Raw genomic sequence first — 20668 nt, forward strand, 5'->3', positions numbered from 1 at the left:
GTGTCAGGGAAGTCCCCCACATGGAAGGTGCAGGTGCTCTTAGAAATAGCTAGGAATTAGGAAGATTAGACTAAGTGTTTTTCTGTGATGTCAGAACTTTTCTACTGTGCTATTTTAAGTATTTCCCTGTGACCTCTGAACTATTGACTATCACTGTGTAGTAAGAAGTATTGTCTTGTGTTTTTATTATTTATTATTAAATATTTTTTAAACCTTTCAATTGTGGCTGTTTTATGTTGAGTTAATTTAAGCTCTAGAGTACATTGCATGTATATAGTAATACTGTACCAAGTCACTTTAATAAGCCTTGACTGTTCAGTCACACTTACCCTTTGAATAATAACATTTTACGGTAATAATTGGACACCCTTTCAGAAGGGCCTTTGAGTAGCTGATATTAGTGGGTGGTGGCAGCTGCCACTATCTTTTAGACTGGGCAGAAAAGGGACACAGCTGAAGAACATGTGCCAGCCTTCCCCAGGAGTGTCTGAGTGGTTGTATAATCTCTTATCTCAAAGTGTGTGCATGTCAGCTACTTGGGCAGAGACACAAAGCACTGGTTGGAGAGAGAGGGTGCTGGAGTTTTTAGCTTGCCCAGCTGGCTGAGATCTGGTCCCTACAGCTGTGCCAGTGGGGAATCTTATTGGGGACCTGGAGAAAAAGGGAGAAACCAGCCCCAGACTGACTGTGATTTTTGTGTGCTTTTAAGGGAAATTGTACTTTACTGTGTGTGTACTTATTTTCCTTTCCCTATATGGACGCCCCTCACTGGTGTTAGTGGTGAGGATTGAGGCTCCTTGATTGCTGGGCCAGTGCACGGGTGTCACACAGATTATTAACTTTCTATCTCCATTATAAAACAGTTACTTCCTTAAAAACAGTCATCATTCATTTTTGTGCAGAAAATGTTTTGCAGATTGATATCACTTAATCTTGTCGATAACAAGGTAACCTTTCCTGGCAGTTAGTACAGAAGATTAAGGCATTGAACTGTTAAAGAGATGCTTCCTGGAATCAAGGGTAAAGGGTTTGATTACTTTAACATCTATTTGCCTGCTGTTTGACTCAGAGCAAGTCACTTAACCTAAGATCAGACTTGGGTTGCCTAAGAAAGAGGCACTTGTATCCAGTGGACCCAGCCTATTAACAAATGCACAAAATAAAGTATTCTACCACCTACCACCTACTCAAGTAAAATGTACTTAGAAGCTTGGGGACATAAAACATAGGTGCTCTATAGAGACATAACATTAACAGAAGGTATACATATGGCTGTAAATTTATGCTTAGATGTATCTAAACTATACCCACAATTTACAGTTGCTATTCATAAATGGACTGGATTAAGCAGGTGAGGATTCCCATTTGACAAATATATACTGATATTAGCACCACCACCAGGAAATATTTGCATTTCCTTTACCATGGAGATGTGCCTTCTCTACATTTGCTTTATTTATTTACTTAGTGGCTGTTACCCTTATAGGTAGACTAATGCAAACTGATCGTTTTTAAGCTGTGACTTGAGCCAGAAGGCAAATGGAGCCACATACAGCCAGTTAAAGCTATTAATATAATAAATACATGGAACATTATTATACAACATGTAGCTACTATAAAGAGACCACAGTGAAGATAAACAGGCAACAACTTAGCTAATGTCTTTCTATTCAATGCACAGTAGTTCAAAGACTGTACGGCAAAGTCCTTAATGCCTAAAGACCAGATGCAAAAAGATCAAAGTCAAATGTCAAAAACCTGCCAGCATATATGGCTGTACCACAAAATATTGAATATGTCAGTGTGTAAAGCATATTGAAACATATGATATCAGCATGATCACTCTGCTACTTTACAAAATTATAAAATTTGACAAGATAAGTTTGTGATCACCTTCAGTTTCCCTACCCTTGAACAGGTATAAACTAGACAAAGTTTAAGATCAATGTGCTTCCCTGAACTATAACTCAACAATCAATACAGTTTTTTATTAGTGTGCCAACAGGGATTATAAGACTTGGGATTTTCAAATATCTCTGAGATTTGTGTAAGTCTAGAGTTAATATGCATAAAAAGAAGGGTGTGTCAGGGAAGTCCCCCACATGGAAGGTGCAGGTGCTCTTGCCCCTGTGAAGAACTGAATATTTTTTTTGTTCTTTTATCTGGTTCAAGTTTTTTCAAAATGATTTTCTCTTTTTAATACTGCAAGCTATCTGAAGGTACCTGGATGTAGTAGAATCATCTCCAAAAATACAGAGGACTGTAACAATGTAAAATCCAAATGTGTCTACAATACTGAACCAAGAACAACAAAAGTTACATGAACTATGCAAAAAAAAAAACTGTCAATAAACAAAGATTATCAAAAAGCTAATGCAGGCTATGTAATGCCAATCATAAACTACTGCAAATAGAAAGTACTATGGAGAAAAATGCAACAAAATGAAGCATTGCAAAAAAAGAACAGCCACTAGAAAGCTATAAGAAAGTAAACAGCACTCGAGTATATAAACAGCACTCGAGTATATAAACAGCACTCGAGTATATAAACAGCACTCGAGTATATAAACAGCACTCGAGTATATAAACAGCACTCGAGTATATAAACAGCACTCGAGTATATAAACAGCACTCGAGTATATAAACAGCACTCGAGTATATAAACAGCACTCGAGTATATAAACAGCACTCGAGTATATAAACAGCACTCTGACACAGAAGATAAGGGAAAGATGCTGCTATTTTAGATTATGTGAAAGAAACACCAAGAATGGGAAAGAGTACACAGAAACTATCATAGAAAATGCAGTGAATTTCAGTGCTGCCAAATAAGCAATGGAAATTTAAACACAGAAGTAACAAAACCTGCAAAAATATCTTACCTTAAAAAATGAAGAATGATTTCTATAGAACTCCAGCTGAATCACAGAAAACTCAAAACTGAATATGTGTACAAAGATGGCATTGCAATAATACACACAACAGCAACTGGTGATAGTACATTTAAACCCTTAACTGCCGAACATTTTCAGATGGTCTGTACCTAGATTAATATCTTAATATCGAAAATCATTCAACAGGTATTCATGAGACTTTCAGGAAATGTCACTAGCACAATTTTCCATTAAATACCTTTGGGCTGTGTTCCTACCCTCAAAGAAGACAAAGAAGCATCTAGATCTTGAATTTTAATTAACAAATAGTGTTATTATTATGCCTCAACATGTCCAATGTATGAACAGATCATATTTATATGGAAACATTCATTTTAAGTTTCAAATCACTCCAATATAATAGACACATGTTTAAATAGCTCTTGCTTGTTTTAGTCAGAGGTGAACTGAAAGCTGTCCATTTGTTATCAACCAATGGTTTTGTAAAAGTTTTACTCTGTCAATTTAAAAAGGCCATTTTGGCCTGAATTCTGGCCTAACTTCAAAAAGCAATATTCATCAAATAGTTCAAGAAAGTCTTATGAAATTTTCCTGACGAGACCCCTTGAAAATCTCACTTTTATTCATTTATTTCTTTTTTGTACACTGCAGTAACTTTTACAAAGTTGGCCAGAGACTCTAACATATGATCATGCATCTCAGAGCATAAAATATGCACACTTAGCTGTAACATCTAAATTGACAGAATATTACTTTTCCTTACAAATAATTATTATTTTGTTTTTTGTAGTTAGCATACCGAACAGAAATTCACCATAGCACAGTTTAATAAAAAAAAAAATATATATATATATATATATATATATATATATATATATATATATATAGAGGTTACCTTCATTTGACTATAGTTAGTGGAGTGTTAATATAACACAAAAAGTACAGAATTTAAACCAATATAGGTGGGGGGCTTTACTTCCCACACCCCCGATGTGCCCCCCCACACCCCCCAACTATATACACCAACTCCAGGGTCACACTACAATGGCGAAGGAGACAAATCCCTGTTATTTGCCTTAAAATGTACTGAAGTACTAGTTGTCAGTCAAATGGGTTTCAGTAAAATGAGTTTTCATTCAAATGAAGGTAACTGATATATATATATATATATATATATATATATATATATATATATATATATATAAAATATAAATGCAAAATGTTACACTAAGTATAAAGTCACATCAGCTAAAACCACACAGATACCCTTTTGAGATTTCATTCTAGACAGCTAATAAAACATGATATTCAGCTACAAAATGGTCCTAAGACTGTGATTCATATAGCACAGCTTTCAGTGCAACACAACACTGAATTTGACTCTACAGCTTTAGATATTGAAAAAAAATGACACTGTATCCATGCTACATTACAACTGGAAAAAAAAGTATTTTTTGATGAAATACATAGGATTTTTACTTCGTTAATAATGAGAATTTAGTAGATAAATGTTTGTAGATTCGTTTTACCTAGCCTTTTGTACATAGGTGAACTAGCCAGGGTTGAAATCAACATACTACCATGCATAGTGTCAGACTGCAATGGCAAAATCCCTCTGAAAAGCAGGATTTACTAACTGTATATAAGAGGCCATCTGTCAGTGCCAGAAAAGGCAGTTCACAATAAAAAAAGAAGAACAAAAAATCAGGGGCTTCAAATGAGACAAGAGTACAGAGCACATGCACACTGATCAAGTGGAATGTACTCTTCTGAGATGATACATTACATTTGGCTGTGAAGGAATCACATAAACATAATAGTCATGTTGCTCTTAGCCAGATACTATTCCCCTCAAGTGACTGCGTATCCATCAATTACTTTCATACATTAGCAGCCACCAAAAATGATACCCCTATTCTCTATACTCCTGCTTTCTCATTATGAAGAAAATGAAGACGTAACATCCACAGTAATGCTTTTCTACTTGCCACTACAAAGAATCCATGTGCCATATTGATATCCATAAAAACTAAGTAAAAATTACATATAGGCTTATTCTGCTGTTGGTAGTGTGTCCTGGTAACACTGCCTACAGAAAATAATGAAAGAATATGCAGTCACAGTAATGAACTTCAGCTTGGAGCTTTCAGACACTAAACTTTTCCCTATCCCCACCAAGTCACAAAGATGGTTATTTCAGCATGATTGGCTCAGCCAGGCATTTGCTTTCACTCAACAACTGCGTCCTATAACTATCAAGCTTCCATTTCCAAAATGTGGAACACTACCTCCCTCACAGCATGGAACAACCAGACAAAATGTTGAATACAGAAACACTCAAAAATTCAGCTTGGAAGTTCGCAGCATGGTTTATGACAGCTTTTCCATACATATTTTAAGAATTTTTATTGAAATATTTTGTTGAAAGAAAACTCTATATTCATACCTATTAAAAAGCTATTTTGTTGAGGTACGATGATTCAATTTTTATGTACACTATTTGGTAACAAAAATTATAACAATGAAAGTGAGACAAACTTCCTCAATGTGATGCAGTCTTGAACATGTGATTTTTCAAAGTGTGGATGATGCCTACACCCCTTCTCCTTCTCAAATGGATAGTCATGCCTCGCAATCAGCTGTAATTGCCAAAACTGGTAAAAAAGCCCATAGAAGGGCATACTGCTGTTGCTACTGCAGAGGGATGAAAGTGCTACAACATGGGGCAATACCCCACTGAATACAGTAAAAGTTAATAAAAAAGCCAAAGTAAAAAGCATGCATAGTCTACTGTGTTCAGTTTTCATAAGTTCTAATTAAAATAGTCCGGCCCTAAGACCATCAAGAAACACTGTTTGCTGAAAAAGTAAGCTTGCAAGCCTTATATCCTACCCATTCTTCTAACTTTTTTTCTTAAAAAGTGGTGATATTTTTGACTTGTATATATAAAGAGGTAACTTATTACATATTATTTGAATATTTTGGATTATATATGATCCACACATTCTGGCTTTGCATTTTTAGACCTTAAACACATAAAGTTTGTGTTTGTGAATGTTTGTGCTTTCATTTTTTTCTGCATTTAATATTACTTGCAACGATTTATTTCTAAATGCATTATACGCCAGAATATGTTTTTCCTTAACATAACAGTCATGAATTGTGAAAATATTTAATCAACATCTTGCTTTATATCAAATATTTAATAATGATATCATTTTTTGTGAATTTTCTGGGCAGAAAACACTACTATGTTCCAAAATGGGTCTTACACTGTTTATAGCTCTACCAAATAATGATTATGCATTAAAGATATATTTTTCATTAATAAACCTCATTGCCTCATTGCCTTATCTACTACTTGATGCACACATCTAGAAATGGCAGTTTACGGATGGGTGCTAGGCTAAATGAGGAATTAAAAACCGCACATAAATACGACGCAACTGTGGTCCCACTCCAGTCCCCACTACCGGTGCCTCGCACCCTGGTAATTACCGCTACAAGCTTAACACTAAGGGGACTTGCAGACATTGGACCCGACCCAGTTTGGCTTTGTCAAGGGAAGATCATGCCTTGACCTTTTTAATGACACACCTCGACAAGGTTACAGAAAAAACCTAAAAACCAAATAGCAAAAAAATATGTCACATATGTGGTTGCATTGGGCTTGCAAGGGACAGAACCCACAGAACAGTTGGTTAGAGTTGCTGGCGCTCCAGAGCTCAAGTCGGTCACAAGTGGGTGGTGTCCCTCGGTTCTTTCTTGTTCCTCTATTGTTTGGCATACTTCTCAGAAGTACAGGCCAACATGGAGGACTTTATGCTGGCAGTTGCTTTGACAGCGCCTATAGCCATAGTTGCATGGTGGACGGACACGGATATCCGCATCGGGGGAACAGGAAACAGGATTGCGGTGCCATGGCCCAGTTAGCTGCCAAAAAGTTAAAAAATAAAAAAATACATAAAACATGGGAAAAAAAAAGGTAACCCCAACACCTCATATAGGTGGCAATCCACTCACAGAAGAGAGGTTCAGGGACCTGGGGGGACCAGGGTTGACAGTGGCCTTTCTTTGACACTCACATTGCTAAAGTGGTTGTTCCCCTTTCCTCATATCAGACCAATGATCGAAAGTACAATGCCCATTCATATGCAATGCCATTCCCACAATCTGCAGAGCAGAGAGAGACCGGCAAAAAAAGGGCCCAAAAAAAGGATGAAACAAAATCTGTCACTCCAAAATGCAGAAGAACTGAATTGAAGCTTCAGTCACACTATACCGTCTGCTCAGAGGTGACATGTGTGACATGCCTAAGGTCATCCAAACCCGGAATTAATGGACATGCTCCACCTCAAAAAACCAATCCACCCAAAAAAACTAGAGCAAGCTAACTTTAACCCTTTAAAGGCGGGAATAAGCTGGGGCGGAGGGAGGATAGATTTATCAGACAGAGACTCCCCATGCTGGAAAAAAACGGTCCATGTGTGAGGCAGAGCACCTCGCTGACTCTGTTCTGATGCTATTGTTATGCCCAAGTCTTTACACTCTAGTGCACCTACTAATGCAGAATTTTGTAGTATTAGGGATTGTTTTAATATTTGTTTACCAAAGTACATGTTATTACACTTATTCAGACTGAACATAATATCCATGGTCTCTGCCCATTTTGCTATTTCTGACAAATAGTTATTAATATCATTGAAGTTATTTATATCTCTAATTCTAAAACCAAATTTATAATCATCTACATACTTCTTTAGCCAACATTTTTTTCCATTTTGGAATTTTGGCAAACACTGTATTAAATAGTAAAGGACCCAGGACTGATCCCCGTGGAACACCATCAATTACTTTTAATGACTCTCAAGCATGCCCTTGTATTACTACAGTTTGTGTTTTACCTATTAACCAAGTAATTATCAAGTTTATCAAGTATGGATTATCTTTATCTTTAATTGATATTTAATATATTGTTGTATAAGGCAAGATATCAAATGCCTTGGTTAAGTTGAAATACATTACTACTGTCTCTATTTCTACCTAGCTCATTGCTATTGCTACCTGTCATAATAATGGTAAGTATGGATAATACAAAGTATAATAAGTTTTTACAATTTGAAAAAAATAGACAGTATTAAAAAGTTAATACTCGTAGGTGATATTAATTGCCAACATATTAAATGGCAGAAATTAAGTTCCAATAATTGCAATGTATGACAGTTTGTTAAAAAGTTATTGTTTTATGGGTTAACTCAATTAGTTGAATACTAGAAAAGATACCTCATTAGCTCTAATCTCAGCAAATCATGTATACCTGGTAACTAATATTAAAGTTTTTATACATTTGGAAAAGTCTGACCATAAATTAATATGCTTTGATATGAGAAAATATAAAAAAACCTTTAACTGCTAATAAAATATATAATTAAGGGGAAACTGATTATAGTATAATCAAAGACGGTAGAAGCAATGTAACTGGAGGGATTCAACAAGTCTACTTGTCAATGACTTTGGTTATATTATATTAGTGGAAATAGTATGCAAAGACATGGTGATAACAATAGTTAAAAACAAAGATAAAACCAACAGATTTCTTTACTGGTGGAACAAAATGCTCACTAAACATTATAGAAAGAACAATAGACTATGTCATGCATTTAAAAAACTATCCAACAAGAAACAAGAAAACAAACCTTGATAAAATTACTGCAACCTTGGTTTAAAATCAAATATGAAAAAAATAAAGCAATAAATGAAGCTTACAACCAACACCACAATTAAGAAGGCTTATTAAAAGTATATAAACTCTCAAAAAATAGCAATCCAGTTATGTCTATTGAAATAAAAGGAGATATTACAATAGACCCTAATATGGCGGCAAATCAGTTTAATAAACATTCCATTAATATAGTTAGAAATGGATCAAGATATTGTAATCACATGCCACATATACCTCATCTTGCATGTCTAGCAAAAGTACAAAATAGTGTTGAAAGAATGCTAATAATGTTACATCAAACTACACCTATAGTGCTAGATATCACACTTACCATTCTATTAATAAACTTAACAAAGGAATTAAAAATGTATGTAGGGTTTGTGTTAAGCTATTGATAATATTGTGTTAGTTAGAGATAACAGAAACTTATGGAATGGAGGGTAGTGGTTAGAAACTGTTTTAAAATGTGAAAAAAAAACATTGTGGAACATTTGCCAAGTGTTGTTTTTGTGGCTGGTCATAGAGGGACAATACAATATGCTGCACCACACAAATAATGTTTAAACAAGAAACCACAGCTACATAATAAAGTAAAGAATTTATTATCTCTAGCGCCTCAGCAAAAGACCCTCCCCAGGAGTACAAACACCATCTTGAAAAAGGCCACACTAAATAACTCAACAAAACAATTGATACTTCAGTAAAACCAACTAAATGACTTAACTAATTACATATTTCCAATTACAATCCATATTTAACCCCTTAGGGACAAGTGTATCATATTTTAAAATATAAACAGTTTCTTTATACAATAATTTATCTTTAAGAGTTCTCCATTACCCATCTGTAATACCACATGATCTAAAATATAGCCCTTTCACAAAGTACCATCACTTTCATGAAAATCTTTAACGTGAACAGCAAGATGGCTTTCCAAATGTACTTTTTAAACATCTCTAATATGTTCTTGAAATCAGATTTTAAATGCCCTCTGGCTTTCAAAAAACAACCTACAGGGACATTGCAAAGCATAAACAATTCCCTCAGTATTAAACAGTTTCTTTATACAACAATTTATCTTTAAGAGTTCCCCCTTTGCCCATCTGTAATACAGTGGACAATAAGATATGTTCTGACCAAATCAGGTTTCTTTTGTGGGGATTTTTCTCATGTAATTAATGAATTTGACAAGGTACAATGTAGCCAATGTGGGGAGAAAGGTATACAGCAAGATAATGTGGGCTTGAATGCAAGTTTTGTCAAAATAATCAGGCACTTTTGGATGAGTTATCAAAAGCCAGCAGTAAATAATGAAAAAAAGGGAATGGGAAGAATGAGGAAGGAGAACAAGAAGCTGGGGAACATGGTGATATAGGTGAAGAATAAATTGTAGTAAATAAGTCAAAATAAAAAGGGGAAATGAGGAGAGAAAGTACATGCAGAAAAAGATGTCAGCAGAAGGGACTGATACTAATATTTTTTTGACGTTGTAGTCAGTGAAAATCTGATCCTGAGGATCAAAGATTATTTGTACATATACATAAACACAAGAAAAATATTAATTTGGAGGAAAGAGCAAAAATAAGAAAATTAAAATTTAAATGTATTTTTCCTAAACTTAAAAAGAAGGAAATAAACAACTTTAGACTTTCAGTAAATGTGGACAGTATTATTAACACTATAAGAAAGATAGGGATACTGGAAAGTTGTGCTAAATGTGAAGTGGGTGTTATTCTGTAAGAGGATGTTAAATTCCTGACAAGTGAGGAAAGACCGTAAACAGAAGTACTGTGGGATAGAAATATAATATGGAACTTGGAAAGTTAATAATATTCTGGAGTGGCTGTGTTGTGTAATGAAATAGTGAAAATACTAGATAGTAACATTGGTAAGGCTGGGAATGTTAATTGTGGATGTGAGATGGAGAGGGTATGTTTATAGAATTATAGCATTATATGCACAAATACCTTGCAAGGAAAGATAATCTGTTTCATTAAATATTGGATTATGTGGTGGTTAGCATGAAATGTATAATTGCAATAGACTTCAGTTGTGATCTAAGGGAGAAATGTAAAAAGAAAGGGAAAGATATACAAAAATACAGGAAGTGATAAAATGTGGTAAATTAGCTGTGTGGAACAAAAGTCAATGTACTTATAGAAGGATCACTTGGATCTTAAAGTGATTATTTTTTTATTATCGAAAGGTTTAGGGGTAGCAGATATGATGGGGTTTTCAGACCATTTACCAATATGGATGGAGGTGATGGAAGAAAAGGAGTATATTAAAATATAAAAGGGAACAAAAAGAATAGGTGAGAACTTAATGGATGAAATTAGGGAGTGGCAAGTACTGCAGTTATGGAAGGATCATATAACCATGAAGGACTTCTTTAAAACTGATATGTATGGTGGTTTGAATTAAAAAAAGAAGTATAAAAAGTATTTCAATGCCAGGATGATATAAGAAAGTAAGAGAAAGTGATGTATGGTAAAATGTGTAGAACTCTATTAGAGAATTTAAAGAATAATACAAGAGAATATTATGATATAGAAAAATAAATATATAAAAGAAATTGAGAAAATGTTGAGGTATTACTGTTTAGGCAGAAATAGTATTTACAAGGGAGAGGATTTTTCATATTTAGGTAAAATTATAAATGAGAATATTAGTATAATGAGTGAAATGAAAAATGCAAAAGGAAAGATAAACAGAACACAAGAGCTAATTATGATTATTATAGTGCGCTATGTGTAAAATACGTATAAGAGTAAATAGAAGGTAAATAAGAGAGATAATATAAAGTTAAAAAAGTCAACACCAAGTTAAGGAAAGTTTTGATAAAGAAATTACAATTAGTGAATTGGATAAAGTACTTAGGAAAGTAAATGTTGATTCAGTATCAGGCCCAGACAGTATAGGGTATGGAATAAATAAGAAATTAGAGGACTGACAAAGAGAATATTTAATAAATACAGTGAATAAATGGTTGAAGGAGGGTTTGTTTATGAAGAGTTATGTAAGGGGGTATTAAAATTTATATGGAAGAAATAAGAAAAGACTTAAAAATGGAGACACATCACACTAAATACATAGACACATAGTAATCTAGCCTTTGATTATTACGTGTCTACAGTGGTGAGGAAATCATTCTATGTTGCGCAACTTATAAGCAAAGATATGGCATCTAAGACCAAGGAAGTCATTGTTCCTCTTTATTCGGCATTCATCAGACCTATCATTGAGTACAATGCCCCCTTTGGTATGTACCTAACCAGGCATATCCAACAATTGGAATGTCCACAGAGGTTCCTCACTAAAAAATAGTGGGTATAAGTAATATGTCATATGCAGACTGCCTCAAGGTCCTATCTTTGTATTCTGTCTCCTACAAGTTTTTGAGGGGAGATCTATAACTGGCATAAAGGGCATTGTCAGACCCCACTATGATGGACCTCCTGCATATCCACAAAACAAACAGTACCAAATTTACCCATTCTAAATACTTAAACCTTGCATGTGATATAAATATGACCCACTGGAGAGATAGGTATGTACCCCAGAGACTACCCCATCTATGGAACAGGCTCACCATCCATGTGAAGCAGAGTTCTTCCCTAATCCAATTCAAGAGCAACTTGGACAATTGGATGGGAAACTGGAAATTCATTCCTGGTTTGGCACTGCGTGTCTCTGATACAAACAGGTAACCCATAAATGGTTCATCTCCCAGGCCCATGCTTACACTTATCAAGGGTATCAGAAGTTGTCAGAGATTTGGGATGCAGGGCTAGGCTTAAAAAAGCCCTGGTGGTAGTTAGCCTGGTAAACACCTATGAACCTATGAGCCTACAAATAACACAGATTATAAACTATTTATAAGAATAATAAAGAGGATAATAGAAAGAATGATGAGGGATATTGTGGCAGAAACTATATATGGTATAAAAGAGAAGGGATAGCTAGAATTGTTATGGTTGTGAGACAAATTGCAGATAATATTTTAAGTAAAAGGGAGGGTATGAAACTTATGGTAGGTGACTTTACCAAGGCATTTGATACTTGACAATATGATGCTTTATGGAATGCTATGGAGAGGTATGGAATAGCTAATAGAATCAGGGGAGTGTGCATGTCAGCATATCAAAATAATAGAGTGACAGTGTTAGTAGATGGGTGGCTGAGTAAAGAAATATGCATAAGTGTGGTATAAGACAAGGAAGTCACATGCCTGGAATATTCTTTACACTGGTAATGAATGTGATAGTGAGTCAAATAGCTTATAAAATGAATGATGCTAGATGCAAAAGGAAGGGGTGATTCTAGTAATTTTGACATACACATCCGATAAAGTTGTAGTTGCAAAGAACAAAATATGGATGAGGGAAGTGTCAGTTTATCTGAATTCATGTATAAAGAAAATATGAATGAACCTGAATAAAGATAAGATTACGGGTTTGGGTGATGTGGTAAAAACTGGGGGGGGGGTATATTTCAATTAATGATATGCTTTTCCTAGGAATATAGGAATAAAATTTGGGAAAAAATATGCAGTTATGATGTAGTAGAAGGATTTGATAAAAGAAATTAAATAAATAATGTCTTTTGTAGAAGATATATAAATTAGCATTTGGCAAAAGGTTTATCTTGTGAATGCTGTATTAATAGGAAGACGGCATATTTATCAAATGTGTATATGATCCCACAAATGTTTGAAAATGAGATTGTGCAACTGATATGTTTTTTTCATACAGGATTCAATATTAAACCCAGTGAAAAGAGGCATGTTGTATATGAGTGAACATAAAGGGGAAATGAGGTTACTAAATCCAGTTGTTTATTCTGCTTCTTTAAAATTCTATAGAGTATTATTCTGAGAAAATGGAGAGAATGCGAAAATAGTAGTAAGAATGTAAGTACAAACATTTCTCAGAGATGATGAGAATAGGAAAAGAGAAAACTAATGTATAAATGAAGACATTAAAAGTTATCAAGAAAAAATACTAACACAGAGAATAAAAACTGATGATATAGAGAAAGAGAGAATGATGTAGTATAACAATGTGATAAAACAATATTGTTATATACAGTTCTGAGCAATGGTGAGTGTGGAAGAGAGGTGAAGAACAGAGTACAAGCAGGATGGAGTGTGTGGAGAAGAGTGTCAGGAGTGATTTGTGACAGGCAAGTACCAGTAAGAGTGAAAGGGAATGTCTACAAGAGGGTAGTTTGATGACCAGCTATGTTATATGGGTTGGAGACAGTGGCATTGACAAAAAGGCAGGAGTCAGAGCTTGACGTGGCAGAGTTGAAGATGTTAAGATTTGCACTGGGTGTGACGAGGATGGACAGGATTAGGAATAAGTATATTAGAGGGTCAGCCCAGGTTGGAAGGTTTGGAGACAAAGCCAGAGAGGCAAGATTATGTTGGTTTGGACATGTGCTGAGGAGGGATGCTGAGTATATTGGGAAAAAGATGCTAAGGATGAAGCTGCCAGGTAACAGGAAAAGAGGAAGGCCTAAGATAAGGTTTATGAATGTGGTGAGAGAGGACATGCAGGTGGTTGGTGTGACAGAGCAAGATGCAGATGACAGGAAGAAATGGAAACAGTTGATCTGCTGTGGCGACCCTTAATGGGAGCAGCCAAAAGAAGATGAAGAAGTTATGTAAATGCATAGGAATTTTTACCAGAAGAAGTGAATAAAGGCATTAAAGTCAGGAAAATGCAGTGCATCAAGATAGTAGACTGTCAGGATTTCCTGTGGAGACTGGTAGTAAATAAGTTATCAGTAAAAGGGGAATATGCCATTTAAAAAGAACACTGAAAGAGTTTATTTTGTGTGTAGGAAAAGACAACAGATCATGTTTTTCTGAAGTATAAAAGAGTGGTGAAACTCTGCAAAAACTGTGTGAAGAAGAATGTACTGAGAATAAAGAAGAATGTATTGAAAATACTAATGCCATAAACAATATAGATATGAATAGGATTATGTGTGGGCATAATAATAATAAGAAGAAATGAACATGTGAAAAGGGTAGATAAGAGTTTATTTTTTGTAATATGGGTTATTTGAAATAAAATTAAATTTTATTTAATGGAAAATGTACATTGGCAGATATATTGTGAAACATTAGATTATGGTTGTGGAAAAAGGAGTGGGGGTCATCTATGGAATAATAACAATGAAGATGTTATAAGAAAAATGATAGTAAAAAATAGAAACTTCTATCTGCCTATAAATATATACATTCTGTAACTATGCAAATAATATGTTTTTGTGTGGTGTAAAATAAAGGACCTCTACTCTTTTCAATAAGTGGTCACAATTTTTCCATTTCAATTTTTAATGTTAGATCTACAAAATTTGATAAGAAACATGTGTAGTATTTGTACTTTACTTAATCTGGATGCATATCTATTACCATGTCACCCAGCTTCTTGATTACTGTTAATACTGTTACATTCATTGTCATTGTATTTGCAGGTCAAATCACATCTAATACATCCTAAAGAACATTTTCTTAAATACAGTTTATTCCATCAGACTGTATTAAACTTAGACTATTTAAATACACAGTAGTAACTGCTGCTTGATCTGTATTTAAAATAAATAAATAAATAAATAAAGCTTTACTTACCATCAGTGAAATCAGAGGGGTATAAAGGAAGTCTACGTTTAATGTCATCAAACATCCCTTTACCAATCTTTAGAAAATTAGTAAACTGTAAAATAAATAAATACATGAATAATTTAATAAACAAATATATAAATTATCCCAGTTGAAGAAAAGCAATTACTGGTGAGTCTTTGGACATTGGATAAAATAAGTCAGCAAAGAAATGCACAGTAAACAGATTGCAAGGATCTGTTTCCAGAACACACCCATTACCAGAAAAAACTTCGCACAGTTTAAATATTTGAATGTGTTTCTTTTAAAGTATTCGTGACAGTACAATACAAAATATCTGTCACATAACCTCTGTAACAATACTAACCAGTATTGCCAATACAACATGCAAACTGATTGAAATATGTTACAACTTGAAACCTGTACACATACTGCATATTAAAAGATGAAAATACTAATAAAAAGCAACTGCTGAATTACCAAAACTGCAGTATTATTTCATCTAGCCCCTATGTTGCTATCCCACCAGCCTCCAGTACTAATTTAGTCTTTTCCATATGTTCAGTGTACTTCTTCCTATTTTTATGATTTATATTTAGCTGCCTAATCTAATAAACAGTTCAAAGGCATTGACACATTTTCTGTAACAAAAAAAAATAAAACATTCTCATGCTACCCCAAACCTACCTCCATCACAATTCTTTTTACTCTAGTCATTTTCAACTTTTCTAAGCCAATAATCAAACCCACATTGCTTAGGGGATAATCAAGGTTCTGTTTCTCTCTAGGTCATGTTTCTGACTATATCATGCTGTACTGCATTAAATTCGAGCTGCTTTCCACCTACCTGTGCAGTGCAGGGCCATATCTAGCATTAGAGAGCTCGGCAGCTGCCAACAGCCCAGTGCTGGAAGGAGGCCTGGCCATGATATTAATTTTATTAAAAAAAGTTTTCATAGTATTAAAATTTAAAGAGCACCAGCTGCTTTAAAGACAATTTAATGCATGCATATGATATTTGCTTGGTATTGGCCCAGACAAAATGCATGATATATGCAACGGTTTTGAGTGTAAAATGCTTTCTCAATGCACTGCATCTTACAAATTTAGTTAACATTTAAGTAGGAAATAAATGTCAATAACAGTTTATCAAACAAATCATGTGATACACTCATTATTCTTACACAGCATGGAAATTTAAAACATGTGTTGTTTATATGTCAGTACTGGTTTAACACTATCACATTCAGACCTGGTGTACAATCAGCTCTAAAAACCTTATCCATTTATATTCTGCTAATTCATTTACAAGTGCCAAATCACCTCCATGTTTGCTTTTCTACATATTTTAAATGACCGTAAACTTCAAAATGTGTTAGTTTCCCTTTGATTCAATATGTTTACACAATGCATTGGTTTTAATACATCTACACATATCTAAAAATGACAGAATATCTTTTATTTTAACTTACATTTACCTATGTAAAAAATCGTACATTTAACATAGTTGGAAAAATAAGCAAGATTTCCAGTACAACATGTTGTCAAAGTTTTAAAAATAAATTATTTGTTAGTAACAGCATGTATAAACTTGATGCCTATATTTACAGTATTGAAAAACTGACAATTATAACGTGGCTTAGTACTTTCTCTAATCCAATATAGTCAGCTGAGAAGGAATAAAATCTTTGTAAAATAACATTTGTTTTAGATTTCTTACTTTTGCGTATATAAAAGTTGGTTCAGATCCAAAAATTTTAGCAACACCTGAACAAGATCTCATTATCGATCAATTATTTTTAATAGTATTTCTAATCTGTAAAGTCCTTCCATTACATTTCATAATTTAGCCAAACTTAATTGGAGGCAGATCTCTATTAAAATTACTCACATCAGATGTAGACAAAAATGGTTTGCCAATACTATTGTGTTTTAATAATACAGCATTAATATTTCTAATTAATAACTGACTGTGTAACCTCTGCTTAAAAAAACTTTTATCATGTTATTGTCTTCAATGTGGAAAGATCATATATAGTATTTAGTCTACTTGCTCTTAATAACTGACTTCTTACTATACTATTTAATGTATGCCTAGCATGCATGTTTTGTGAGGGCAAATATAAAATTGTTTGAAATTATTTTCTATGAATAGTAGTGTCTAATTTAAAATCATTAATATTGCAACGTCTAAAAAATTCATTTTAGTTTTAGAATATTTTATTTTAGAAAACAAAAGTTCTGTAGAATCTTGTAATTCTGTTATGAAATTATTCAAAGACACCACTAAGTTATATCATCAAAAACCTACATATTCCATCAAAAGTGATTCATATTAACTATATAACTATCTTTCCAATTTGTCACACGTAGGTTAGCATAAGTGTGAGCCACAAGATTAACCATGGGTACAGCAAGACTCTGATGGAAATATTCTTCATTAAATAGAAAAACATTATTGTTCAGTATACTGTCCCAGCATAAGACAAATAGTTTCAAGTCTCTATGCTAACAAATTAATATGTTTACATAGACAATCATTGAGTATAACAGTAAATATAATGATTTTTCATCCAAAGAAACTAAAATTAAATCACATAACTCAGTTTCCTGAGATAAAGAATGCAAAAAAAAAAATCACTTGTATCTTTATTAAAGCTCTTACAAAAATTAAAAAAAAAAGGTTTCAACTGATTTTCTAAATATTTTGATATAGTTTCTTTTATCCATTGACTTTTATAAGTCTCATAGGAGGTTTTCTCATAGTTTTTATGCTATGCTGGAAGACCATAAAATAATGGAATAGTTGGGTTTGATACATATATATTGTTATGCATCTCCATAATGATGACATTTTCAATCAACAGATCATATGAAAAAACTTTTAAATTTATAAATAATATCTACATATAATTTATGTGTTTCTTAAAAAGTGTATGCCCTCACAAAACATCATAAATTTCTTCTGCATATCGATCAGAATCCATTATAATGGTCATACCACCTTTGCTGACCTGTTGTAGAATAATGTCTTGCCTACCACAAAGGTTAAGCAAACCTATATTTTATGCAAATTCAAATTAAAGTATTTTCACCTTGCTGTTTAAAATATAAATCATAAATTTGCTGTTCACATACCATGTAAAATGCTTGATAACAAGTGTATTAGTAGGTACAGATGGTCTCTTTAAAGAGTCATTAGTAAAAGGAGAACTAGCATCCTTTTTAAATAAAACATTTTAGATTGAAATTATGCACAAACATTCTTCACTCAGTAACAGAGTCACTCAAATGTCCATTGATGATGGAACAAACATTAGCTATTTGTTAAGAATAGATAATTCAATGTTGGTAAATTTGTGACTTGATAAATTAAAAACAGTAAGTTCACCCTATACCTGTTTATCACAGATTGGCTTTGTGTAACTGGACTGATATAAATGTCATGATCTCCTCTTCACCGACTTCTTCCTTGAGGCTGAGATTCCTTCCATTTCCATTCTTAAACTTGTACTAGCAGTGGCAGAGTAATATGAGGTACAGCTAAAAAAATTGCTGTCTCCCCTAAATACAGACAAATCTTCATTGATCTTATCAACAAGTGCGGTTGTTGGTCATTGACAATTGGAACCTCTATCTACCTTTATAACATGTTCAAAACTATCAAGATTTCTAACAGCATTACTGCATCTGACAATGTAGTAAGATCAAAAGTCCAATTCCACCAACTGATAAAAATGTAGAAAATGAAGAGAAGGACCAGTGTACAGCCAGAACCAGAATATTTTATTAATGTAGGTTAAGAGCTTTTGTCCATAAACAGGTAAAAGGACTTCATCAGAACAATTTCAAAAGTGAATCCTGTTCTCTTAAATACATTCCATAAAGTAAGTAATATCAATTAACAGTTAAATACTAATTAAGCTTTTAAAGGTACACAACCCCTTAAATATCCTAAAAAGAATTGTTAAAAGTCCCTATAAAACTACAGAAAAAAATCACAAGAAAACAACCATTTTTCCATTTTTAACATCTGCCACTTCTTAAATAATTCCTTTTCCTTTTCTGCCAAAAACAGTTTGCTCATATAACCTTCCCATTCTATTTGATAATCTTTTAGTTATGATTCTCACAAAAATCTTATCATCTGTATCATTATTTAAAGTTACAGGTCTCCAAATCCTTATATCATCTTTGTCTCCTTTTTTCCATAAAAACTTTATAACCCTTATACATATGTCTTTATAGTTTATTCCCATTTAAACCATTCATTGAATAGTTCTACAAATGTAGCTTTTTGCCAATATTCCACATCGTTATACATATTATATCCAATACCATCTAAACCTACTGATCGTTTCATATTTATGTCATTCAACACTTCATTTAATTCTTCAATACTTATGCTTTTCTCTACACATATATTACCTTCCATATTTAATTTGCTTGTTTCATATTTTCCTTTTGTTTTTTATTTTTTTGATATATAAATCATATACATATTCCTTAATTTCTTTTATACTTTCCTATGTTTTACCTGTATTCCTTCTTTATTATTTTGCTCTCTTATTATATTATTTTCTTCTTTAACTACTTTGATTAAATAAGGTGCTGTTTCTTTTTCCCTTGTAAACAATATTTTTGTTTATATAACAACTTATTGATCTTTATTTGATTATTTTCATACATTTCTCTTTCTTTCACATAGTCTCTCTTTCTTTACTATATCTTGAAACATTTCTTGGGTTAGTATCTTATGCACATTCTTTTCTTTCAATACATTCCAAAAACATACTTTATATTTTTCTTTAAAACTAATCCACCAGGTAGTCCAATTTTCATACAGTTCTCTCATATCTATATGATTCTCCCATAATGTATATATTACTTTCTTGTCATCTTGTTCTAGTTCTTTTTCAGCTCATATTTCCGTCCCTTTTCCTATTTTTATATAAACTTTTTTTTTCATGTGTTCTTATCCATATTACTAAATGGTCATAAAATCTGGTCTCTTTAACTCCTTGCTGTATAATTTTTAACCCTTCCAATATAAAAAATAGTAAATTTCAGTCATACTGTCATTTCTTTTATAAGTCCAATGACTAAAGCCCCACATATAATTTCCATATTTCATGATTTCATTAACTATTTAATATCATATCCTTTATTTTGTTCATTCTTAAATTACAGTTGAAATCTCTTGCTATTATATTCATGTTGACACCTGCATAATTTAATACATTTCTACACATTTCTTTTTTAATTTTCTGATAACATATGCATATAAGCTATAATTCTGAAAACATTATTCTTCCATCTTAAATCTATTATAGTGATGCATCCTGATTCCACTATTGTGACATCCATATTTTTATGTTATCTTGAGATAATATACAAATGCATGAACACATTTTCTTCCCC

General features: G+C 33.1%; 1 protein-coding gene across 3 annotated transcripts in view; it reads right to left on the reverse strand.

Moving 5' to 3' along the window:
* Positions 1 to 20668, reverse strand: part of SLC4A11 (solute carrier family 4 member 11) — a 1277001-nt gene that overhangs the window by 434666 nt on the left and 821667 nt on the right. For all 3 annotated transcript variants that reach the window (XM_044064085.1, XM_044064086.1, XM_044064087.1), the window contains exon 9: positions 15257 to 15341. In XM_044064085.1, coding sequence (XP_043920020.1) covers positions 15257 to 15341 — 85 coding nt within the window. The remainder of the gene's footprint in view (positions 1 to 15256; positions 15342 to 20668) is intronic.

Source organism: Protopterus annectens, chromosome 2.part2 (assembly GCF_019279795.1).
Source record: "Protopterus annectens isolate FY-2018-M chromosome 2.part2, PAN1.0, whole genome shotgun sequence".
In the NCBI taxonomy this organism is placed as follows: Eukaryota; Metazoa; Chordata; order Ceratodontiformes; family Protopteridae; genus Protopterus; species Protopterus annectens.